This window comes from Schistocerca piceifrons, chromosome 2 (assembly GCF_021461385.2).
Source record: "Schistocerca piceifrons isolate TAMUIC-IGC-003096 chromosome 2, iqSchPice1.1, whole genome shotgun sequence".
NCBI lineage: Eukaryota > Metazoa > Arthropoda > Insecta > Orthoptera > Acrididae > Schistocerca > Schistocerca piceifrons.
In genome coordinates this window covers 239,636,122-239,663,236 of record NC_060139.1, presented here as the reverse complement: position 1 = coordinate 239,663,236, position 27,115 = coordinate 239,636,122, and the positions used below count along the sequence as shown (strand labels likewise).

Here is a 27,115-nt window from a genome sequence, read left to right as displayed (position 1 = left end):
GAGTATATACTGCAACCTACATCCTTCTGAATCTGTTTTAGTGTATTCATGGTTTGGTCTCCCTCTATGATTTTTACCTTCCAATACTAAATTGATGATCCCTTGGTGCCTCAGAACATGTCCTACCAACCGATCCCTTCTTCTAGTCAAGTTGTGCCACAAATTCCTCTTCTCTCCAATTCTATTCAGTACCTCCTCATTAGTTACATAATCTATTCATCTAATCTCCAGCATTTTTCTTTAGCACCACATTTCAGAAGCTTCTATTCTCTTCTTGTCTAATCTATTAACGTCCGTGTTTCACATCCATACATGGCTGCACTCCATACAAATACTTTCAGAACAGACTTCCTGACACTTAAATCTATACTTGAAGTTAACAAATTTCCCTTCTTCAGAAACATTTTCTTTGCCATTGCCAGTCTACATTTTATACCCTCTCTACTTCAACCACCATCAGTTATTTTTCTCCCCAAATAGCAAAACTCATCTACTACTTTAAGTGGTCATTTCCTAATCTAATTCCCTCAGCATCACCTGATTTAATTCGACTACATTCCATTGCCCATGTTTTGCTTTTGTTGATGGTCACCTTATATCCTTCTTTCAAGACACTATCCATTCTGTTCATCTGCTCTTCCATGTCCTTTGCTGTCTCTGACAGAATTACAATGTCGTCAGCAAACCTCAAAGTTTTTATTTCTTCTCCATGGATTTTAATTCCTACTCCGAATTTTTCTTTTGTTTCCTTTACTGCTTGATCAATACACAGATTGAATAACATCAGGGATAGACTACAACCCTGTCTCACTCCCTTCTCAACCTCTGCTTCCCTTTCGTGCCCCTCGACTCTTATAACTGCCGTCTAGTTTCTGCACAAATTGTAAATAACCTTTCGCTCCCTGTTTTTTTACCCCTGCCACCTTCAGAATTTGAATGAGAGTGTTACAGTCAACATTGTCAAAAGCTTTCTCTAAGCCTACAAATGCTAGAAACATAGGTTTGCCTTTCCTTAACCTACCGTCTAAGACAAGTCACATGGTCAGTATTGCCTCACGTGTTCCAACATTTCTACGGAATCCAAACTGATCTTCCCTGCGGTCGGTTTCTAACGGTTTTTCCATTCATCTGTAAAAAATTTGTGTTAGTATTTTGCAGCCGTGACTTATTAAACTGATAGCTCAGTAATTTTAACATGTGTCAACACTTGCTTTCTTTAGGATTGGAATTATTATATTCTTCTTGTAGTCTGAGGGTATTTTGCCTGTCTGATGCATTTTGCTCACCAGATGGGAAGAGTTTTGTTAGGGCTGGCTCTCCCACGGCTATCAGTATTTCTAATGGAATGATGTCCATTTTCTCTGCTCGTAAGTTATGGTCAAGACAATTAGACTAAAAAATTAATTCAACATAATTACTTGATGGTGATAAAGCAACTAGATGTAGCTGTATTTTTTGGTCACAAAAGCCTCATAACTAAGTATTTCAAAACTAAGTATTTAAAATAAACTCACAAATTATGACTGCCTTATCACAAAGTATAACTCTGAGAGTGACAGAAGAGACTACATGTGAAATTGTAATTGCTGCCTTCAGCTCATTAGCAGAAACAAATGGAACACAATTGTTGTTAGTGTGGTGTCACCGCCAGACACCACACTTGCTAGGTGGTAGCTTTTAAATCGGCCGCGGTCCGGTAATATACGTCGGACCCGCGTGTCGCCACTATCAGTGATTGCAGGCCGAGCACCGCCACACGGCAGGTCTAGAGAGACTTACTAGCACTCGCCCCAGTTGTACAGCCGACGTTGCTAGGAAAGGTTCACTGAGAATTACGCTCTCATTTGCCGAGACGATAGTTAGCATAGCCTTCAGCTAAGTCAATTGCTACGACCTAGCAAGGCGCCATTTATCCTTTGCTATGTATCGAATGAAGCATACCTCACGCCAGCCTGCGTGAGTTTAAGCGCGTGCCTTTCGGTTACCCGTCACTGTGGATTGGCTGTCTTGCCAGTCCACAACAGTTAGGAATTACGATTACGGTTCAATATCTCTCTAACAACTATGCCATTAGACACAGAATAGAAGCTGGGATCAAACAAGGATGTGGGAGTAAATCAGTTGTGCTCTTTTCAAAGCAACCATCATGGCATTTAACTTTGGTGGTTTTGGGAAACTGCATAATTTTAGACAGCAGGAGAGGCAGATGAAGCCCTCTCCTCCAATGTTAGAGTACAATGCTCTAACCACTGAACCATCTCAATTGTCTCAATGTTATGCTCAGTTGCACTGCAAAACAACTGTGCTAAAGGCTATTATATAATTTCTATACAACATTTAGTAGAGATGGACAGAATACAAACTCATTTGAACATCTGAACTTTTCCCTGGTGGAAACAACATTTCAAATTCATGTTGCATGAAGAGGTCTTGGGGTAATCCAAGAGTGTAAATTAAATAATGATCAATATTTACAGTGCCACTGAAAAAATTATTTGCTTATATTCATATAATTTAAAATGCATTATATCTTATACTTACCAAGAACATCTGGTATGTTAATGGGGGCGTACCTCCATTTGTTTTAATAACAACATTAGGATCCCAAAGTGTGTGAGAGACTTTTTCAACACAAATTATTCCATGCTCTTCACAAAACTTCTTAACAGCGTTATCTCGGGGACGCCAAATTGGTTCACAGTCCTACAAAAGATGACACTTCTGTCAGCATTATTTACAATGAATTACATATAATACTTAAGATATTGTGTTAGCTATTTAAAATGGTTTGTGTGCAATATGTATGTGATGCCCTTGTTAAATGAACTAAAGAAAACAAAAATTTGGAACAGGAAACAGCTATTGGGCTGATGAAAAATTACCCATGAATATCTCGAGTTAAAGGACAAAAGCTACAAACCATTTCAGTAAAGTATCTTAAATATCAGAGTACCACACGATCCTACACTTCACTTTCCCAACAATATTCCCCTTCAGTAATTTCTAAATATATTCAACAAAGTAACAGGAGTATTAAGGTATAGTCTAACATTACAGATATGAATTGTCTTCCAGTGAAACTTGTCAAAAAGTGTGAAAAAAGAGATCTGTGGGTAAAAGAGATACAAACAAGATTCAGTAATACGCTGTTCGTAACTTTAGGTCAAAAGATGCACATTAGGGATGAAGAAGTGGAAAAAGTTCAGGTAAAATTATGGAATATATGAATCTCAAGCAGCTTATTTGCAAAGCATAATAAAATGACAGTATTACAAGGACTGAATCATCACAGCCAGATGTGTATAGAAGAAGTAAGGAAGATTAAGGTGTAATGTCTAATGGACAAAAAGGTCACTAGAGATGGGTGTATCAAAAGAAAACATGTTGTCGATGCATGAAATGAGTCAAAATCGGCATGAGGAAAAGAGACCCAATAAATACAATATACAGGAGGACATGCGATAAATAACAGTGGAAAACAAAGGATGAGGATGGTAGAATTGTCTGATAACAAGACAAGAATGAGAAAAAAATTGACAATGAACCAAAAGTAGGATGAAGGAAAATACAGTATGAAAATATGGAGTGAGAAGAAAGGCAGTTAATAATAATAATAATCCTCTTGCAAGTATTTTAAGGCCAGCACTGCCCCTCACTTCCTGTATTTCACTTCCTCTGATCATGCCAGTCTCCTTCTTGCAGTCCTCTGGCATCCATCACATCCCAGACCTCTCAATTGCGGCCCCTCACAAACTGTTCACATTTTCTTCTTTTCATCCTTTTAGATATCCATGTAATTTCAGATTTTCATCTCTACGGTCTCTATTACTGATTTATCAACACCCATAGCCTCTCCTATGTTGGTATTTGAAACATGGTACAGCTGGGAGATGCCACAGCTTTGTCTCCACAAGTCCATCTCTAGTGCAAGCAACTTGTTTCCACATTTCTGCTCTGTACACAGCAATGTTTTCAAAAACTGAGCATTATACCACCGTTTGGTACTTTTTTAAATTTTGTTATGCCATAGGAAAAAGTTCAGTTGTCATACAGCCATCCTGCCCTGCCGTATTTCATTATTTATGTCATCTTCACTTTTTCCATGTCACGATATCATAATCCCTTCCCCCTCCCAGATATTTAACCCTTGAGTTGGTGCGCCTATGTATGAAGTGGGCCAACAACAAATAATACTGTTTTGCACAATTCCACTGTTGTTTTACAGTTGCGATCCCACCTCTACTAACATAGAGATAAGCCGTTTTATTATACATCCAAGAAAGCGGCATCAATAAAAATAAACAGTGAGCCAGGTGAGAAAAAAATGTACAATCCATGCATGAAAACGACCCAGATTCCAAGCAAGCAGCACAACCCCTTAATGAGGCAGTTGCTTAAGAGATAATTAGTAACCAAATAAGTGTTTGGCGCTGATCTGATGCAACTGCTCTCTTTAGTATTCCGAGGGGATCATTAATGCACAGTAACACTTGTATGCAGCAACACAGTGGTACAATGAAAGTTTATTTTATTATTGTTTAATTAAAGAATGACTTAACTCGTACACTGTACATTTTTATCATTGTTTAATTAAACTAAAATTACACTGTGATTCTGCTCATAAATGTTTACCTTGGTGACATAATGAGACAGCAATGCTTTACATGTGTATAAAATATGCAGTACACCCACTCCTGTAATCAAAATCAGTGCGCCCACTCGAGGTTTAAAAGACTTACACTGAGTTGACAAAAGACGTGGAACAGCAATATGTACATACGAGGTCTGTTCAAAAAATTCTGGAACATTCGTAATTTTGTGACGATGGTGTGTTGGTGCAAATGCAGTTGGCATCTCTGCACACACCTGTATTTAATGTGTAACTGCCCGAAGTTTCATTGTTGTATGTCTGTTAGTTATTGTTCAGTGTTGCATTGAGTAGAATGTTGTGTCGTGCAGTTTGCAAATTTCGAAATGGCAGAGTTAGAGGAGCGACGTCTGCATTAAATTTTGCATGAAACTCAACAAAGCTCTACAGAGACACACCAAATGATGCATGAAGCCTACGGTGATGGGTATTTAAGCCATACTTTGTGTTACGAATGGTTCACATGGTTTAAAAATGGCCAGATGGAAGTTAAAGCTGACCCTCATTAAGGACGGCCTTCGACATCTACTGATGACATTCAGTGTCAGGAGTCAACAAAATTCATGCCACAGTGACAAACTGTCAATCAGAACATGTTGCAATACCTGCGAGAAAATGTGAGAAGGAAACAGCTTGAAATGTAGCGGACAATTCATGGCTCTTGCATCACGATAATGTACTTGCACATTCATCTCTGTTGGTGCATGACTATTGCACAAAAAATGAAATCACTTTGCTACCTCATCCTCTGTACTCTCCAGACCTGGCTCCCGCAGATCTTTTTATTTCAAAGTTGAAAATCCCACTGAAAGGATGAAGATTTGCAACAACAAATGAGATAAAAGAAAATTTGCAGATAGCGCTTCATGCGAGCCGACAAGGGGCATACCAAAACTGCTTCCGGAACTGGAAATAGCGTTGGGAGCAGTGTATCAAAAAGAGTACTTTGAAGGAAACCACTCACAATAAGTGAAAGACGAGCACAGAAATATTTTGTGCATAAAGTTCTAGAATTTTCTGAACAGACCTCATATATAGATGGCAATAATATCGCATACACAAAGCATAAAAGGGCAATGCATTGGCAGAGCAGTTATTTATACTCAAATGGTTCTTGTGAAAGGTTTCCAATGTGATTATGGCCACATGATGGGAATTAACACACTCTGAAAGAGGAATGATAGTTGGAGTTAGATGCATGGGACATTCAGTTTCAGAAATTGTTAGGAAATCCAATATTCATAGACACAGTGTCAAGGGTGTGATGAGAATACCAAATTTCAGGTATTATCTCTCACCACAGGCAATGCAGTGGCCGATGGCCTTCACTTAACGACTGAGGGCAGCGGCTTTTGGGTAGAGTTGTCAGTGCTAACTGACATGCAACACTATGAGAAGTAACTATAGAATCAATGTGGAACATATGATGAACTTATCCGTTAGATTAGGTGACTCTCCATCCAATCCAGATAACAATAGCTGTAGGAAACTCAGAAGTATCAGTGTAAGATCGAAAGAAATGCCTCCCACGGGTGAGTGTGCTAAAATCCTTATAGTAAACAGCCGAAGCATTCACAACAAAGTGCCAGATTTTGTAGCACTAATGAAAAGCAGTGAAGCTCAGAGAGCTGGTTGAAACTTGTAATTATTAGCAGTGACATTTTTGGGGAAAATTTAAGTGTATACCGAAAGGATAGGAAAATGGGAAATGGAGGAGTGTATTTATCACAGTAGACAAAAAACTCAAATCCACAGAGATATAAATTGAAGCTGCATGTGAGACTGTTTGAGCAAGACTCAGTATCAGGGGTGGGCATAAAGTGATAACTGGATCCTTCTATCGCCCACCAGGCTCATCTCTTGATGCAACCAAAAACTTCAGAGAAAACAGGTCACTTGTACATACGTTCCCCAATCATACTGTAATCATCAGTGGAGACTTTAATCATCCAACAATTAATTGGGAAAATTACAATTTTCTCAGTGGTAGGCATGATAAAGACATCCTGTGAAACTTTACTACATGCCTTTTCTGAAAATTACCTAGAACGAATAGTTAGGAATCCCACTCATGATTGAAATATATTGAATCTAATGGCAACAAATAGACCTGACCTCTTTGAGGATGTCCATATCGAAACTGGTGTCAGTGACCATGACGCAGTTGTGGCAACAATGGTTAACAAAGGACAAAGTAAAACTAAAACAAGCAGAAAGACATATATGTTCAATAAACTATACAAAAACTAACAAAGTGATAGAGGGGCTGGCAAGTACTTATCTCAGCTCAGTACAGCCAATAGATACACAAAACAGAACAGAAAATTTATGTATCATAGCTTTCAGAACTTTGTTCCTTTGTCAGGGAGGAGAGTGGGGGAAAAAAGGGGAAGAAGGGAAAGTGGATTCAGTTGCTCACAACCCAGGTTATAAAGCAACAGGGGAAAGGTAAACAGGGAAGGTAGCAAAGATGGAGGAATGGGTGTCAGAGGGAAGCCAAAGATATTCTACTGTAAGTACTGTGCCAGCTTCAAACCAAAGAGGATGCTTACAAAGTAAAGAGGTATATAGTATAAAGATAAACGCAACTATGTAGGATGAAAAGATGCGTGAATGGCAAAAGAGGAAAGGGAAAGAGGAGAAGACTGAAGAGTAAATGGGAGTGAGGTTGGTTAACGTAGGTTCAGTCTAGGGGGATGGCGCGATGAAAGGATGTGTTGGAGTGCAAGTTCCCCATTCATGCGGGCACAGACGAACTGTCCGCCTAGGAGATGTCCAATACCCAGTAGCAGAGCATGCCCTCCAGCATAATTCTAGGGACCTAGGAACCTGCTACACCGTTATGTGCCATTTGGCTTCTCCCACTCAACACAAGTCCCTCGGAACTGCGGAGATGGGAACTTATGTTCAGCTACTTGGAGGTCATTTGAATCCATTTATGGACTTCATGTTCCCAAACAACAATGGATTTCTGTGGATGGGAATCTGTCATGTCACCAGCACAAAAACTGTTGTGATTGGTTTGAGAAACATTCTGTGCAATTCAAGCAAATTATTTGGCCACCCAGATTGCCCAACATGAATCCCATCAAACATTTATGGGACATAATCGAGAAGTCAGTATGTGCACAAACCCATGCACTGGCAACACTTTCACAATTATGGATGGTTATAGAGGCAGCATGGATCAATATTTTTCCATGGGACTTCCAACAGTTTGCTGAGTTCATGCTATGTCGAACTGATGTACTACACCGGGCAAAAGAAGGTCCGACATAATATTAGGAGGTATCCCATGGCTTTTGTCAGCTCACTGTAAAATATGGCTCAGAACCTCAGTGTCTATCCCCTTACCTGACTGACTCCAACCTACAGGTCCTCTACGGTATTGTCGCCAACCTTCAGATAATCAGTTTTTCCAGACTAATTGTGAGGCCCCATCTCTCACACTCATTTTTTAACTTCCGAAGCATGTACTCAGAATCATCCTGGTCTTCTGCTACAATGACCTGGTCATCAGTGAAGCGAGGTGTGTACCAGATTGCATCCCCCACAGGGATTCCCATGTCTCCAAATTTGCTCTTCAAGTCTTTAAGTGCTTCCTCCACACAAATTTTGAATAGTGTCAGTGCTAATGGGAAACTCTGGTTACACTGAATTTCCAACTTCAATGGCACTTAATAAGGAAAGTAGCCAAGTGCCATCAATAACAATAACAATAACAACAACAACAATAATAATAATAATAAGTATTATTATTTCTCTCCTTTCTCAGACGTTATGTCTGGTTAAAAATGGAAAGTGACGCAGACCTTGATCAAGCGTGACTTCCTTTTAACTGTACGGTATATGTTACATTGCATTTAGGAACTTTCGGGTAATTGAACATGTATCAATAATTACAAATTTCTGTAGTTGTATATATATGTTTGGATGCAGCTGTATTGCGTTGATGTACTGATGGATATTGTGTGGTATGACTCCTGTAGTTGATAGTATAATTGGTATAATGTCAACTTTATCCTGATGCCACATGTCCTTGACTTCCTCAGCCAGTTGGACGTATTTTTCAATTTTTTCTCCTGTTTTCTTATGTATATTTGTTGTATTGGGTATGGATATTTCCATTAGTTGTGTTAATTTCTTCTTTTTATTGGTGAGTATGATGTCAGGTTTGTTATGTGGTGGTGTCTTATCTGTTATAATGGTTCTGTTCCAGTATAATTTGTATTCATCAATTTCCAGTACATTTTGTGGTGCATACTTGTATGTGGGAACGTGCTGTTTTATTAGTTTACGTTGTATGGCAAGTTGTTGATGTATTATTTTTGCTACATTGTCATGTCTTCTGGTGTCTTCTGTATTTGCTAGTATTGTACATCCACTTGTGATGTGATCTATTGTTTCTATTTGTTGTTTGCAAAGTCTGCATTTATCTGTTGTGGTATTCGGATCTTTAATAATATGCTTGCTGTAATATCTGGTGTTTATTGTTTGATCTTGTATTGCAATCATGAATCCTTCCGTTTCACTGTATATATTGCCTTTTCTTAGCCATGTGTTGGATGCGTCTTGATCGATGTGTGGCTGTGTTAGATGATACAGGTGCTTGCCATGTAGTGTTTTCTTTTTCCAATTTATTTTCTTCGTATCTGTTGATGTTATTTGATCTAAAGGGTTGTAGAAGTGGTTATGAAATTGCAATGGTGTAGCCGATGTATTTATATGAGTGATTGCTTTGTGTATTTTGCTAGTTTCTGCTCGTTCTAGAAAGAATTTTCTTAAATTGTCTACCTGTCCATAATGTAGGTTTTTTATGTCGATAAATCCCCTTCCTCCTTCCTTTCTGCTTAATGTGAATCTTTCTGTTGCTGAATGTATGTGATGTATTCTATATTTGTGGCATTGTGATCGTGTAAGTTATTGAGTGCTTCTAGGTCTGTTTTTCTCCATTTCACTACACCAAATGAGTAGGTCAATATTGGTACAGCACAAGTATTTATAGCTTTTGTCTTGTTTCTTGCTGTCAATTCTGTTTTCAGTATTTTTGTTAGTCTTTGTCTATATTTTTCTTTTAGTTCTTCTTTAATATTTGTATTACCTATTCCTATTTTTTTCTGTATCCTAGATATTTATAAGCATCTGTTTTTTCCATCGCTTCTATGCAGGCGCTGTGGTTATACAATATGTAATCTTCTTGTTTAGTGTGTTTTCCCTTGACTATGCTATTTTTTTTACATTTGTCTGTTCCAAAAGCCATATTTATATCATTGTTGAATACTTTTGTTATCTTTAGTAATTGGTTGAGTTGTTGATTTGTTGCTGCCAGTAGTTTTAGATCATCCATGTATAGCAAATGTGTGATTTTGTGTTGGTATGTTCCAGTAATATTGTATCCATAATTTGTATTTTTTAGCATGTTGGATAGTGGGTTCAGAGCAAGGCAGAACCAGAAAGGACTTAATGAGTCTCCTTGGCATATTCCACACTTAATCTGTATTGGCTGCGATGTGATATTATTTGAATTTGTTTGGATATTAAGTGTGGTTTTCCAATTTTTCATTGCTATGTTTAGTAACTGTATCAATTTAGGATCTACTTTGTATATTTCCAATATTTGTAGTAACCATGAGTGGGGTACACTATCAGAAGCTTTTTGGTAATCAATGTATGCATAGTGTAGCGACCTTTGTTTAGTTTTAGCTTGGTATGTCACCTCTGCATCTATTATCAGTTGCTCTTTACATCCTCATGCTCCTTTGCAACAGCCATTTTGTTCTTCATTTATAATTTTGTTCTTTGTTGTATGTGTCATTAATTTCTGTGTAATGACTGAATTTAATATTTTGTATATTGTTGGTAGGCATGTTATGGGGCGATATTTTGCTGGGTTTGCTGTGTCTGCTTGGTCTTTAGGTTTCAGATAAGTTATTCCACGTGTAAGTGTATCAGGGAATGTGTATGGGTCTGCAATGTAACTATTAAAAAATTTAGTTAGATGTGAATGCGCTGAGGTGAACTTCTTTAGCCAGAAATTTGCTATTTTATCTTTTCCAGGGGCTTTCCAATTGTGCGTAGAATTAATTGCTCGGGTGACTTAATGTTGCAAAATTATCACTTCAGGCATTTGTGGTATCATCTTATATGTGTCTGTTTCTGCTTGTATCCACCGTGCATGTCTGTTATGTTTTACCGGGTTTGACCATATGTTGCTCCAGAAGTGTTCCATGTCTGTTATGTTTGGTGGGTTGTCTATTTTAATGTGTGTGTTATCTATTGTCTGGTAAAATCTCTTTTGGTTTGTGTTGAATGTTTGGTTTTGTTTCCCTCTATTTTCTATTATTATTATTATAGCGTAAGACTATATGAGAAACTTGGTGGCTATTATATCTGATGCCTACTGACCTCACATAGTAAATGAAGACTCATTTCTCCACTCATAACATTAATGGAGTGAGAGGCATTATTTAAGAGAATGAAGGGAAGAATAGTAACATGAGACAGTAATGAAGTTGTGACGAAGCAAGCTGGGATAGTTTTACTTCCCCTCTTGTTTTGCCATCTGCCTCCTTAAAAATTCATTTTTTTTCCATCTCTGACTAATTACTACTAACACACAAACCTGGAGGATAAATGAAAGATCCGCAAATCTAAGCCCAAGCCTAATTACATCTATATGTATAACTCCACTGGGCAACTGTATTGCGTTTCGTGCGACCGGATCTTCAAGCAAAGCTCGGTTTTGCAATACACATCCGAGCCCACCACAATACGGACTAAACGACTGACGGAGTCACTGTCGCCGGACACAGCGAGGAGGACATGATACTTAACATATGTGAGTATAAACTGCATTTTCATATAAGAGAAAAGTTGGCCCTCAGTTTTAAAGAATATAACACCAGATCTAATTTTGTGCTTAGTTTTATGTATGTAATTGATTTTCTAATTTATTTTTATTATTCCTAGTTAATACTTTCACTATAGGGTGAAATCAGTGATTGTTTTGTAACTTAAATTCTATTGTTGACGTATAAACAAACATAAATTCTGTAATAATTGTAAACATTTGGAGGAACAACTAGTAGTATTCTCAAAGGATCTATTTGGGTCTATTCGAAAACATGTTGGTTAAGCCAGCCCTTAATTAATTCCAAAGTAATTAACAGTTTTGTCAAAAGTATTGTTTGCATAAAGATATCTGTTAATTTCATCATTTAAACAAATAATTTGGCCTAACTCTCCATAGTAGAAGAAACTGTAAAAAAGAACTAATTTTTTGATGTATTCAGTAAATCAAATGAGTTAAATTTCATTTGTAATTTCTGTAAATTAAACATAGAACAATGTATAGCTTCAGTGCCTATTATTGTGATGATATATATGGGCCCAAGTTTTGGTCCCGAGACAGTCAGTCTGTGGCCGAATTTCAGACGAGAAACCCATAATGGTTAGATCAACAACAATGCATCAACTTAACTGTGAAATAAGTGTAACACCATTAGGCTGTGTGTTAAAACAATGACAGTGTCTGTTCCATACGTACCTTTTTATTCTTCCAGAACTGTAAAATGTGTAGTTAGGCTTTTATTGCTCATTGATGTTCAACAGTAAACTATTCTAGCAGTATGTGGATGTTTGCCTGCAAACTATTAATGAGGCTTATCGAAAGTTAAACAATAGCGCACTGGGCCGTAACTGTGTATTATTGGGGGAGTTGTGAACAGTGAAAGTAAAGAACAGTGAAACGCAAATGTGCACCTGTCGGCTACATCATTTAAAGTAGTCAGTGTTTGACTTCCACCCTCCATTTTCCAGCCCATATAGCAACACAGTACATCGACACCGAGGACCATCAACGACGAAATAAAGTAGGCGAACATCACATGTGGTGTCCCAGGTGAGGACTACTTTATGTGGGCACAATAAATTGGGACTCACAAACTTTGACAGTGAACTCATGCGAGTGACAGTGATTTAAATGGAGGAGGTGCAACAGCCAATCAGTGCTTGGGTTTCATGGCCGCAGTATGACAGCAGCCAATCAGAGAGCAGGTTCTATGGAAGCAACCATTGAGTACAGGAGCAGCCAATCAGCACACAGGTGGACACAGCTGACCGGGATAAACAAGACGCCTCACCAAGAGAATTACAACTTGCAGCAGCCGTGCAGAAGATAAATCGAGATGACCAGTGCAGCAGCAGCAGACGAGTGATTAAAAACAAGGTAATTCATAGCAAAAGCCATTTCATATTAAGTGATACATAATGATTGGCCTTAACGAACAAGACAGTGTGATGGGAGACATGGAACAACAGGAGACTGGTCTGTAGACCATGGTGGTTATAAATCAGATATGAATGTAACTTTGAACGATGGGGACAAAAGTCCTATTGTAGATGAAATGATAAAAGTGTCATATACGTTGTTTGGTGATGTGAGCGATATGGACGAAAACAGTACCGAAGTGGGTGAGATCGTTACGGTTAAGAAGGAGGAACCTAGTAGCGAAAGTCAGCAAGAGCAAAAGTTTGCGGCAGATGGAAATTTCAAAGCTATGTTAAGGCAAATTATGAGTAGTCTCTGTATATAGAGTGGAAAAGAAAACTATAGCATCAGAATTGACATGGTTAGCTTAAAGCACAAACTGAAGAAAGAAATTAAAAAGGAGATTCAGGCAGTCAGCTCTAATCTTTCAGAGCTAAATAACATGGTTGAGACGGTAGCTAAAGATTGTGATGAAAAGATAAAGACAGTAGCACATAACACTAATGAGAAATTAACATTGATGAGATAAAGACAGTAGCACATAACACTAATGAGAAATTAACATTGATGAGTAGTAAATGTGTAGAAGAGAGAAAGAAGCTTTGTGATGACTAAGGTAGGATGTTGGAAGCTTCCGAAAAACAGTGTAAAGATGTAGTCAAAGCAGCCAGGAAATTCTGTGCTGAAAATAGGGTGAAACTTGAGAGCACCAAATAGATCAGATTAAAAATGATTTTGAAACTAAGTGTGCAGTAGTGGTAGACGAAAAACCAGTAAAAGTAAATGAAAATTTAGATTCAAAACTGAGTAAAATGGAGAAAACGATGGAAGAGGTACAAAATCTAAACCATAGAGAAAGTGAAAGTGGGTCTGATTCTGACAGCAGTTGATAGCTATGATGAATCCAGTAGTGATAGGGACGAGGTATTTAAATTTATAATCAATAATGATGGCAACGTGTTAAGTAAAGAAAGAATAAAGGAGGATAATATTAGGTCTAATGAAGAGTTAGAGTTTGAAAGTGGTAATGAGGAAGAGAACCATGCTATATGTCATTTGACTGTGTCTAATAATTATTTTGGTAAGCAGGATGACAGTTTTTCTAGGGAAAAGATTAAAGAGGATTTGTTGTATGAAGAAGATCACATGGTCAGTAAAAAGGAAGTGTGACACCCTGTAATAACAGCAAGTGTACAAGGTATTCATGTTAAGTGTTTACTGAACAGTGGTAGTGATTTGAATGGTATTTCACAGGCATTTTTTGAATCTATTAAGAACACTGAGGGTATAGTAGTGATGCATGTTTCTGGAATAAAAATTATTGGTGCTACTGGTAAGCTATCAAAGAGTGTGAAACAAGAGCTACTATTAACTGTGGAATTGCCAGGGTGGCTGTTGGAGTGCAATTTGTTGGTGATCCAAAATCTCAACATAGATGCAATGTGCGGGACTAATTCCTTGAGCAATTAGCAAGTATGGGGTTCAACATTCTGTGTTGAATTCACTATGTGGCTTAATGCTTTACCCCAACTGTCTGTCTCATTTTTCATGTTTCCTGAGGTAGTCAAACTCTTCTCCTATCCTAGCTGTAGTTTATAAGTGAATCAGAATTATTCTGTCTCCTACTTTCATGTGATTTTGTGCAGCAGGATACTTTAGTATTGAAATAATATGCAAAAGGTTTCTCTAGTGTTATCTGTGTGTATATGTATATTATATTGTGTTAGTTATAAGTAATGGAATCATAAGAGGATGGAAGAAAGTAAATTGGTACCATGGTTAAAGAATTTCTGTCTAACAAAGAGATAAGGTAAATTGAAAATGGAAGGTGTCAGCATATGTGGAGGATAATTAGCATCTGAAGTAACCAGCTCACTGGTGCAGCAGCAGAGGCAATATGCAGTAAAAACCATCTTGAATACTAAGTTATTAATATTAATTGTGGTATAATAGGAGTGTTTGTATTCAATGCATTCGTTGTATAGAGATAACTGTCTACCTATAGAAGTGTGTCATGGTACAGCCCTTTCTAAAATTAAGGAATTACAACTGCAAACATAGTTGCCTGGAGTAATATGCGTGGAAAGAACAAGTAAGATTGGTATGTGTTATCATCCTTCAGGCTTAAGCAGTTTGATTGAACACAGTGAGATAACAGTTTTTCTAAGTGATAATTTTGTCTGATCAGTAATGAGAGTTAAGTTTGCTTTAGCATAAGGATCTGTTACTGTGGAATGTTTCTGCAGTAGAATCAATTTTCAATTGGATAAGCAGAGAAGGTGTTCATTTATTAGATAATGAAATAATAAAATAATGAATGATGTTAGGATCTTAATGGTTAGGGAGCCTGTCTCTGCAGCAGAGATGGTTTTTGAGAATGCATCCACTCCACTAGCTAATAAGGTAAGAAAGATAAGTAAAATAATGGAGCTGACAGACAGGAATAATGAAAAAGATAACCGTGTACAAATAAATGTGGTGTAACTGTATTGGGTGATCAAATTTTGAACCAGGCAACATTGGGTACTGTGCATATTGTGCAGTTCATGACACTGCAGCTGGGAATGAGGGCCTACCAGAAAGAACAATATTTTAGTGAGATAAGAGTCATTCAATGCTGCATTATGAGATCTATAGGTAATCTGAAAACTTCTGTTTGTGTTCTGAGGAATTATGAGCTTAAAGTGGTAATACTGAAATGAAGAACAGTAAGTCTGCTGATTAACTGATAACTGTGTTGCTAGATTGATGTGAATATTCGGTAACATTTTGTGATTTTGTGATGATTTTATTTTCTGGTTGAATGAGAGTAGTGTTCAGAGTTGATTTGAGAAGTGGGACAATGATTTGGTACAACTTCCATTCCCTTAATTTTGATCTGAGTAGTAATTAAGTTATATGATGGTGATGCTATTCTTTTTTCATAACATCATGATTAGTATATCTATGCTACTGCACATCTTGAGTTTTTGCTATTTTGCAAATGGGAAAGACACCCAAATCTTTCAAGTCTAACCAGTTTCAGACAGTTATTACTTAGAGTAATGTTTTGCAGTGTGATGTGCATTTGATTTTAATTTTCTTTCTACTTGACACCTTTCATACTACAGTCAATTTCAGTGCTAATTATTGTGAGATTATGAGAACTTTGTAATGTATCTATTTATGAAGTAATTACCATTATCTGCCATTAGTGTTTTTCCTTACATTTAAAAGTAAAAGTGAGTGTACTGAAGTAGGGTATTTTGTCTAATTTTTTCCTGTGCTGTGGCAGAGGAGAACCACCTCCAAGGGACCGATGGCAGTGCATTTCCTTCCTACCTGCCACTTGGACCTGTTGAAGGCATGGACAACTTGGTGAGAAAATGTGTAAAAGGTCATTAAAAGTCTGAAAGTGCTTGTGAAAAATACTGAACATGGAGCACATGAAATTTTCTGTCTAAAAAAAGTGAACTGCAATATGCAGTGTAATTTAACTTTTTGCAACCGATGAGGATTTATTTTGTTAAGCAAGACAGGACTTGTATAAAGGGAAATGTATCTTAAAATGTAATCTTTGCTTACCAAAAAAGGACATCACTTATGACGAAGATGCCTGACTTTTTTTTAAAAAAAGTAAAACTTGTGGATATTTTGTGCAATTTTACAATACACTGTATGTAAATATTTTGTATAAGGATTTTCATATGGCCAGTTCATATAAGTATAAATTTGTGGGTAGATGGTAAAACCCAATGTCTGGGGTCACTTGTAGTCGCTGAATTGCCCAGTTAGTTATTTGCAATATCTATCTGGTCAATCTAATGAGGGGATGATGTGACGAAGCAAGCTGGGATATTTTTACTTCCCCTCTTGTTTTGTCATCTGCCTCCTTAAAAATCCATTCTTTTCATCTTTGACTAATTACTATTAACATACATGAGTGTAATCTGCATTTTCATTTTAAGAGAAAGGTTGGCCCTCAGTTTTAAAGAATATAACATCAGATCTAATTTTGTGCCTAATTAATTTCAAAGTAACTAACAGTTTTGTCAAAAGTATTGTTTGCATAATGATATCTGTTAATTTCATCATTTAAACAAATAATTTGGCCTAACTCTCCATAGTAGAAGAAACTGTTAAAAAGAACCAATTTTTCGATGTTTTCAGTTAATCGAATGATTTAAGTTTCAATTGTAATTTGTGTAAATTAAACGTCGAGCAATGTATAGTTTCAGTGCCTATTATTGTGAGGATATATATGGGCCCAAAGTTTGGTACCAAGACAGTCAGTCCATGGCGAAATTTCAGACGAGAAACCTGTAATGGTTAGGTCAACAACAATGCATCAACGTAACTGTGAAATAAGTGTAACACAATTAGGCTGTGTGTTAAAACAATGACAGTGTCTGTTCCATACATACCTTTTTATTCTTCAAGAACTGTGAAATGTGTTGTTAGGATTTTATTGCTCGTAGATGTTCAACAGTAAACTATTCTAGCAGTATGTGGATGTTTGCCTGCAAACTATTAATGAGGCTTATCGAAAGTTAAACAACAATGCACTGGGCACATAACTGCGTATTATTGGGGGAGTTGTGAAAAGTGAAAGTAGAGAACTGTGAAATGCAAATGTACACCTATCGGGTACATCATTTAAAGTAGTCAATGTTTTACTTCCATTCCCCCTTTTTTCAGCCCATATAGTAAAGCAGTACATCGACACCGAGGACCATCAATGAGGAAATAAAGCAGGCAAACGTCACAAAGTCTAATACAAGATGGGTAAGGTAAAGGTCAGTGAAGCAGATATAGTGACAGTGTCAAAAGTGACAGGCAGAGAAATCTTTAGAGTTGGGAGTCATGTGATTTGCCACTTGGTGGGCACTGAATTGTCAACATTTACTGCTCAAAGGGAACAAAAATAAATTCACAAGAGAGCAAACCAGATTGTTGGAAAAAGCAAGGGGGTCAGCTCCACTTCTGAAGCAACAAAGTAATGAGAGAGCCTTGCCTTTTTCAGATTATGCCAGTTTATGTTTCATCCTTGATACAATGCTGTATAACACCATAAAGCATAGACTACTTTTAACAACAATTTTAGGAATCCTTTTAATGATGATGGTAAATTGTAGTGCTGTGAACATCTGGTGCATTTTACCCAGAAGAAATATATACAAATCTGAGCAAAGGGTTTTATGGTTTTCCACAACATCTGACTCATTCTTGTATCCATAATGACCTTGATGGTGGTGTTCGTCGCTGATAGAATGTTTTATGTTGTACGCTCTAGTATTTGCAGAAGGCATAAAAACACCACTAGATGACACACTTGGACTGTTACTTCACGGGCCGACAGTGACTCGATAACAACCGGAGAACAGAACCTCGTGAATACAACAAACTCCCTTACGAATTGAACTATGCAGATATGTGCACAACAATAACACAGCACATGGCTGGCAATGGTGGCTAATGACTGAGAACAACTCCTAGGCTAGGTCTGTAGCAGTCTAATTCCTCAGAAGCACTGGCCTGCTATGCTTACTGCCACTCACAAGTAAACACTTCCACAAGCAGGTCTGCCCATACAGTGCAAAGATTGCACCTCCCCTGGCAAGGTTCTGCACTACTCTGCTGTTTTACCCACGCCAGCACATCTGCCTCCATCAGGACATCCACTGGCAGGGATACTAAATCCCCCCACCCCCGAAAAGGCCACATAGGGCCAAAAAAGACCAGGCTCGGATCGCGACCTCCAGCGCAGAACCAGAAAGAGCACAGGAGAACCTGGCAATGGACTGACCACCACAGGAGGTAAACTGTATCTACTAGCTCCGCCAGAAAGGTGGAAGGACATGGAGTTGCAGCAACAAAGTGTCCACCAGTGGCAGTGGCGGAGAGGAGGCACAGCAGGAGAGGGGTGAGTCGAAAAGCACAGGCTCCACTATGGCACATGGATGCATGAGCTGCACTAGGACCTGAGGATGCAGGCAACCTGTAGAAGGTAGAGGTTACGAAGGGGATGGCAATGATGAGGCACAATGCTGCAAGCGACTCCAGAAACTATGTAGCAATCAATCCTGCCACTCAGGCAACTAGAATGCTGTAGTGGTGACGTTCCAACCGGGAAAAGTGCAACTGATTGGCATGATGAGTCAGCTGCTCCCCACTGATATCCACTACAAACAACAGCCGATCTTTGTGGCCTACCATGACACCAGGCAACCACCCAACCAACCAGCTGAAGGAATAGGCCCAATTGGCAGCCCAAGGAGAAAAACATGGCAGGCCATGGTGGTCTGCCAATTCAAGAGACCCTGCAGATGGTACCCGTGTAAACATTCCAACTAAATGCCCTCATTGACCACTGTCGCCCAGTACACAGCAAGAAACTTGACTATGCATCATCATGGGATGAGGCAGACACACACTTCTGCCTCTCGGTCTCAAATGTATGCACAAAGCGCTCCACCTCTGAGTTAGAAACTGAGTGAATACCATCGCAAATATAAAAGTCTTCAAACTCCCGTGACACAAACTGCCTACCATTACTGGACACAAGGGTCCTATGGGATCACTCAATAGCAAATAAAAAAGGGTAGGCATTACGAGGAAGACAGTTTGGCTGCATATGGGAAATTCAACAATGTATCAACTACCAACAAACATATGCACCCCAAAACTGAATCTGTGAAATCGACATGCACACTGTCCCAAGGCCGCTCTGGGACCAGCCAAGGAGAGAACTGGCACAATGGAGCGGCCTGGTTCTGAGCACAATCCCCACAAGCACAAACCAGGTGCTGAACGTCAAGCTCAATCACTGGTCAGTAAATAAGATGTCACACCAATGCCTCGTCTGAGCCATACCCCGTTGTGACACATACAGCAACTCGAGTATGCGAGGACACACTGCCAGGGAACAACCAAACAACCACTCAACAGCATTGCTCCTCTGTGGCAACCACGAAGACCCCCTGGTCAACACTGAGTTGAGCATGAAGAAGACACGCTGGATCCACAACTGAAGAAACATGCTGTGGCCAACCCATCTGGACTGCTAAAATAATTTTCTGGAAAAATGGGTCAACAGCTGTGGTAGTCGTGATCTTTCATACAGTCAATAGAAAAAAAATAGAAAATGCGGCAGTGTTTGCTGCAGGGTGTCATCCGATGCCCCCCTCCCCCTCCCGGTAGCCACCGAAGTGCATCAGCATTGGCATGCTGGTGGTGGAGCGGTAACAAATGTCATAAGAACAGTTACTGAGAAAGAGGGCCCACTGCTCCAACCAGTGTGCAGCTATCCAGCAGCTCGGAATGAGGGTCAAATAAGGAAACTGATAGCTTGTGGTCAGAGATGAGGAGGAACCTCACCTCAAACGTGAAAAGGAGAAACTTTTTAACCCCATAAATAATAGCTAGAGGCTCTTTTTCCACCTTTGCAGGCACTCAAAATGTTTTGTTTGCGAGTGACTGCACAGTTTCCATACCTAGCCACAAGGAGGCAGATCAGATCTTCGCTATCACACACTGCATACATGGTTTAGTGTTACATTACAAAAGTATTACAATGTTAATAAACTTTTAGCAAATGTATAAAAACAAGAAAAAAATAAGAACATAGTAAATTAAAATCAATATCATTTTACAAAAATAAAATATAAAAATTCTGGAGGAGAAGGAAGATATATAACGACAGATGGATAGGAGTTCTGCAGAGAAGAGGGAAGACAAAATTAATTAAGATATAAAGTGAGGATTGACATAACGAGGTAAAAATCTATTTGTAGTGGTTATGGAAAAGAGATAGTTGGAGATCTAGAGTTACGTAGAGGAGTATAGAAAGTAACAGGTTCCCTTTCCCCAAAAATCGTATGATAGCTCGAAAGGTGTGAGCGTATCGTACTACGTGTGTGCCCTGAAAATGTGCTGTGCTGTATTTTATATTATGTTTTTAGCATATTACTGACATACAAATTTACTAAAGGATTTACATTGGTGATATCTGCTGATGGACACATATACTACACTTTTCCAATAATTACATCTGTTCTTACTACTAGGCTCTGTGTTGAATACCACAGCAAAGTTCTACTTTCTATTTCAAGATAATTTATCACATGTCCTACTCCTTAGACTGATTTCGTGTATCTGAAGTATTATACTTGTATACATTGTGTACCTCCTAAAAACAATGCTGACATATTAATTTTATGTTACTTTCAAGGATACAGAACACATATTAATTACATATTACAAAGAAATACTTATCTCAGTACACAACACAATACACAAGAAATCATAAAATACCCAGAAAGGATGTAAGAACAGGCAACATCTGTGCCTTTTGTGAGTTTTAAGAGATGGTACTTCCATATTTGCACACACTATCATGGATTTATACACATATTGTCTTATTTGATGCATATCTTTTGTGAAATTGTGAGCCCAAATAATGGGATTAAGGTTTTAAACAAAGCAACACATGCCACATAGGCGTGATCCTACAGGTTGCAGTACAATTTTACATAATGATTTGAAATTACAACAGAACTACATGTGAGAGAACTACTCTGAATTTTATATTGTAAAAAAGGCAAACTACAACATTACCAATATACAGTTATATATATTTTATGGGCCTTTGCATTAATCTGATCTCGGATATGTTCATTCGAATAGAACTGATTTAAAAGTGTGCTAACAATCGTTTCAGAATACTCTTATTATTACTTGTTATAGAAGCTTCAAACATACTAATTGTTCAATGAACTTCTGGTTTTCTTACAGTTGCTTGCCCTTGTTGCTTAAAAGCTGAATTAAGTGCAAACAGACAATTACTAACACAAACAGACAACTTCATCTGCTTCAAAAAGGAGGCTAAGCACAGCACAAGCACTACAGTATTATGATTGGTCTACATACACCCTTGTCTTATATAATATTGTTTTAACATTTAAAATAAGATTTTAATAATTTACTTCATACTGGTATTAGCCACTGCATGTCACACTCACTTATGATTGATAAACTAAAGCATGTGAACATGACAATATATGAGTTTTGAAATTGGTTACTGCAAATAGTTACAAGTAATTACTAATAGTTACACAGATTTACTGAAAGTTATACAATTAGTCTTCTATAGGGTCCTAACCCCATCTAGTTAAAACTACATTAAGGAGATATAAAACATTAAAGGCTCTGAGTGGCACATTTATATATACCACCTGTAACAGCGGGCACAAGCCCTTTAAATGGAGGTACTTTTGAATTGTAATTGTTACACACATTAGCTGAAGTATGTGCACTCCCTTCCTTTTTGGGGCGTCAGCCATCAGCTACTAGTGTAGTATGACTGCAAAGGGTGTAAAAGGTACTGATGACTACAGACATTTCCAGCCCTCTGTTTATATGTATAATTCCAGTTGTTGCTAGTGCGGAATTTTCATATAACCGAAAAGACTTCATAATTACTTCCAGGCTGAATAGTTCAATTCAGGTATGTTCTCCATATTGACACTAAATCTCATTCTTGATCCATTTAACTTTGTGTGTCACTTCCAGAGTTAGTGTCAGTACTTGTATCTTTAGTGTAATTTTGGCCTAGTGTTGCATGATGCTCCTGCCTCGTACCATTAGGATTCTGTCTTCTAAAAAGATCATACATTTCTGTAGAGACCTTATCTGTTGTGTCATTGAGTATATTCCAAGTTTCTTGGTTATGTATTTTTTGTTTTATATCTGTATCATCTAGTACTTGCCTTATGTGCGTAAGGGTATTACACTTAAGTGTAACATGTTCGGGGGTCCCCAAATCACCACAGACACTAATCCAACTAATCCAACACATGTTAGATGTACTGGGTATGGCCCATGGCCCATTAAAAAGTGGACCATCCCACGGCTTGGATCTACATGTGTCAATCTCAGCCTTTCCTCAATATCCGGAAAGAAGAAGTAGATGCGACGACCCTTGTCAGAGGATTCCCATTCCCTTTGCCACATTCATTACGCCATTTTTTAAGTCCCAGTCTGTCCATAATCTCTTCCCCAGTAATCTCCCGCACCTTATCTCCTCTTCCTTTTTGAAGCCAGTAGGAGGCAGCCCTGAGCTTCCACATGTGTTGTGCTGAAAGTGCCCGCCGTTCTCAATAGCGTACTTCTCTGTCCTCTTCTAATAATAGTTTTGTTGGTTTGTAACACTAATCAGTAGTTCCACTGGACAGCAGAAAGCATCTTCGAAGTGTAAGTGATGGGCTGTTTGGTACCATTTGGGTTCGATGGACAGGATGGACTGGGGCATGTTACAGGCCAAGGTCAAAATCTTACCTGGTGTACAGGAAGCCAGGCAGTGAACAAGGCATAAACACTGTTTCTGAGACTGAAAAGCCTGATGGCAGTCCGCAGAACAGACAAATTTAACACCCTCCAGGCAAAGACGGTTGAGAGGCTGCAGAGGTGCACAGCCTGGGGAATGAACTGAGCAGAATTATGAAATATTACCCAAAAAAGACTGGAATTCCTTTAGGTTCTTGGGAGCTGATAGATTGATGAAAGCCTTGATGCAGTCACCCATGGGGATGAGACCACCTATGACTAAGCACATGACTGCACCTCGAGAAGAAAAAAAAAAAAACCTCCACTTTTCCCGCTTGGGACAGAGGCCACTCTCCAGGAGGCATCGGAAAACTGACTGAAGGTTCCTTAAATGCTTCTCCTGGCTAGGGCCTGTGACACAGATGTCACAAGATACCTGATCCAGTAGGGAATGTCCTGAACCAACTGCTCCAAATATCATTGGTAAATTCATGGTGGAGACGAGATTCTAAATTGTAAGCGATTAAACTAGTAGAGGCCAAAATGGGTCTTGAGGACCAAGAAGGTCTGAGAAACTGTGTCCATTGGCAACAGTAGATAAGCATCATGCAAGTCAATTTGGGAAAAAAACAGCCCCCCTGACAACTTTGCGAAAAACTCCTGTTGCTGGGGCAACAGGTGCAAGGCATCAGAGGCAGCCCCAGACTCTAGTGAAAACATCAGGGAACCCTGATGACTAATTTATAGGGCCCGTCGACTGTCACAGACAGTTGCCAAATGGCCTACCTGCCAGCATACCCCCCCACACATTGCACATTGACCATCTGTTTAAAGGTACCAAAAAGTAGCAAGCTGCTGCTGGGCTTCTGAATTACCACCAAAGGAGTGGCCCACTGACTCAAGGAAACATGAGAAATGGCACAATGATCAAGCCAATGCTGCAACTCAGCCTTGACACCGAGTGAGGTGGCGCAGTGGTTAGACACTCAACTCGCATTCGGGAGGACGACGGTTCAATCCCGCGTCCGGCCATCCTGATTTTGGTTTTCCGTGATTTCCCTAAATCTCTCCAGGCAAATGCCGGGATGGTTTCTTTCAAAGGGCACGGCCGATTTCCTTCCCCGTCCTTCCCTAATCCGATGAGACCGATGACCTCGCTGTCTGGTCTCCTTCCCCAAACAACCCAACCCAACCCTTGACCTTGTTACACAAGGGGAAGGGAACGGGGTGTGGGCAACAAAATTTTGGAACCCGTAACAGCTTAAAAGAAACATGTCCCTTGAAATTTTCTGCCCGGCCCATGGTATTCTCAAACAGAAGGCTACAGGATGGCTGTAAGGAGTCAAAATTGTGAAAAGGAATGGACTGAGACACTAAATGCACTTCAACCATGATCTGAAAGCTGAAAACAGAAAAGGCGTTGGGCCCAAAGATATTTTGCGCTAACAGTGAACTGACCACTACGATGTAAGTGGCCATTCCACATTCTTGTAATGCACAGAGATGGAGAATTGCCCTACAACAGAGAGCACTGTTGATGGAGTGACCATTGTAGCTCGGGGCACCTCAAGATCTTGTATGCATCCAAATAAGTAAGGCTGACTGACGAACCGGCTGCCCATCCATAATCAAAATCAGTGAAATATGCTGGGGCAACAGGTGCAAGGCATCAGAGGCAGCCCCAGACTCTAGTGAAAACATCAGGGAACCCTGATGACTAATTTATAGGGCCCGTCGACTGTCACAGACAGTTGCCAAATGGCCTACCTGCCAGCATACCCCCCCACACATGGCCTCCACATGTGGGCAGTTGCATTGAACATGCACACCCGATTGAGTCACCTGCCAGTTATCAGGAGGGACATCCCTTGCCACCACCATAAGCTCATGCAATTCCCCGATTTGGGCAACATAGGCCAAAGACAGGTTGGACAAGATCAATGTCCTAGTTTGCACCTCAGGAGCTAACCTGACAATCACATCCCTTATCAGCACGTCTGCATTTTTGGGACACTTAAAATCATTCTTGTGTGATAGGCCTTGTGAATCTGCGATCCAAGCCACATATGACTGTCCAGGGCGTGTTTGGTGCTGGTTAAACTGCAACCGTACCACTATCACATGTGTCTGATGGCCAAAATATTGGGTAAGCAACTGACAAAGCTCATCAAAGGAATGCTTCTCAGGCTCAGTGGAGGGCTTCAAATTTTGGGCAGCTTCATACAAACCCACACTGCTGGACAACAACAAAGTGGCCCTATCAAATGGATTGACAATATGCCTTATCTGACAGTGACAGAAGAATCAGCACAAGTAATCCTCCAAGCTTTCACAGACTCATCGAAACCGGCAAATGGTGTCAAGGGTCATAAGGGCAGAGAAGGAAATTGCCCCGCAGGCAGGTGGCCTCCCACCGGCGAGGTAAGGGTGCAAAGCAAGTCCGCATTCTGCATGTGCTTCCGTTGCCGCCGCTGCTCCAGCTGCTGTTGCTCCTTCCACAGGCACAACTGTTCCTGCCACCACTGCAGAAAAAGTGGACCCGTGGTTGGCAAAAGTGAACACTATGAAAACAGGAAAACAAAAAGGAAAACACAGGGGCATTACGCGCGTAACAATGTGCCTCATACCACTTTAGTACCTGCACAAGGTCTGGCAATGCTGCTACTCGATACAATCAGTACAGTGTTGCAAAGGCTGACCGTCACTTGGTAAAAACCGAGCAAGAGAACCTCGTGAATATACCGAACTCGTCAGGTGAACTAAACCATGGGAAGCAGAGCGCCCATAACTGCTTAGGTAAGCGTACGACAACTCAGCATGCATCTGACATTGACAGCTAACAATTTAGCACATGACAACTCAGCACGAGCGCTGGGCTAGGTCCATGGCCATCTAACTCTGCAGGAGCACTGGCCTACTCAGTTTACTGCTGCTCACAAATAAACACTTTCATCAGTGGGTCTGCCCATATGACACAACATGTGCCTGGAAGACTTCTGAAGTACTCTGCTGTTCTATCTATGCCAGCTCATTTACCTCCATCGGGGCATCTGCTGGCGGGGATACTAAATAAGTCACAATAAACTATCACTCAAAATACTGTCAACATAGTCCATGAATCATAGAAACTATTAACTAATTGCCAATCAATGGTAAATGAGATGATGGCTGATAAAGAATGGTTTTTCTAATACTTCTCCAATAATGATATATAGCTTCCACATCTGAAAGATATAAATGAGCTGTGTCTTGTGATTCATACTACCTAAGGAGAAGCTCTGTGATAATATTGTCTGGTCACCAAGGATGGCAAACACAGCATACACGCATCACTAATTTTTAGTGCAAAACAATGTTGCACAAACACCATCTGCTTGTTGTCACAACCACAATTGCAGTGACAAGCTAACATATATTGCACTCTCAAGTTATTTGCTTAGCAAAAACTACACAACTCTATAATAAGGACGAATGACACTTTTGTATGAAATTTGTAACAAAGATGGTGGAGTATGCTTTTGCATTTTACTTTTACACAATCGGCCCAGAGAACAAGCTTCTCTTCCACTGAATTCTATTTCCTACTTTCTGCTGTCAATCACCCTCTACGCCTATCTGCAGCAAGTCCTCATGGATTCCATGTCTCCAACTTTTCATTGGTTTGCCTACTGGTCTTCTTCCTCAGAAAGTCACATCCATTGATTTCAAAGAACATCCACGTTTAACCATCTGAGCAACATGCCCTGCTATTGTAAGTCAATTGGTTCTCATCAGGCCTACAATATTTGGTATGTTGTAGATCTCATCCAGCTCACAATTATGAGAAATCCTCAATTCCTCAGTGATCTCACCTTTTGCTGGACTACAGATCATCGTTAAGAAATTCCATTCGAAAA

The 27,115-nt window shown here is 39.4% G+C and overlaps 1 protein-coding gene across 1 annotated transcript in view; it reads right to left on the bottom strand.

The window, feature by feature from the left end:
• The window catches only part of LOC124776792 (cryptochrome-1), a 100,784-nt gene that overhangs the window by 50,023 nt on the left and 23,646 nt on the right, over positions 1 to 27,115 (bottom strand). The window contains exon 5 of the mRNA XM_047251930.1: positions 2,542 to 2,703. Within this exon, the coding sequence (XP_047107886.1) occupies positions 2,542 to 2,703 (162 nt within the window). The remainder of the gene's footprint in view (positions 1 to 2,541; positions 2,704 to 27,115) is intronic.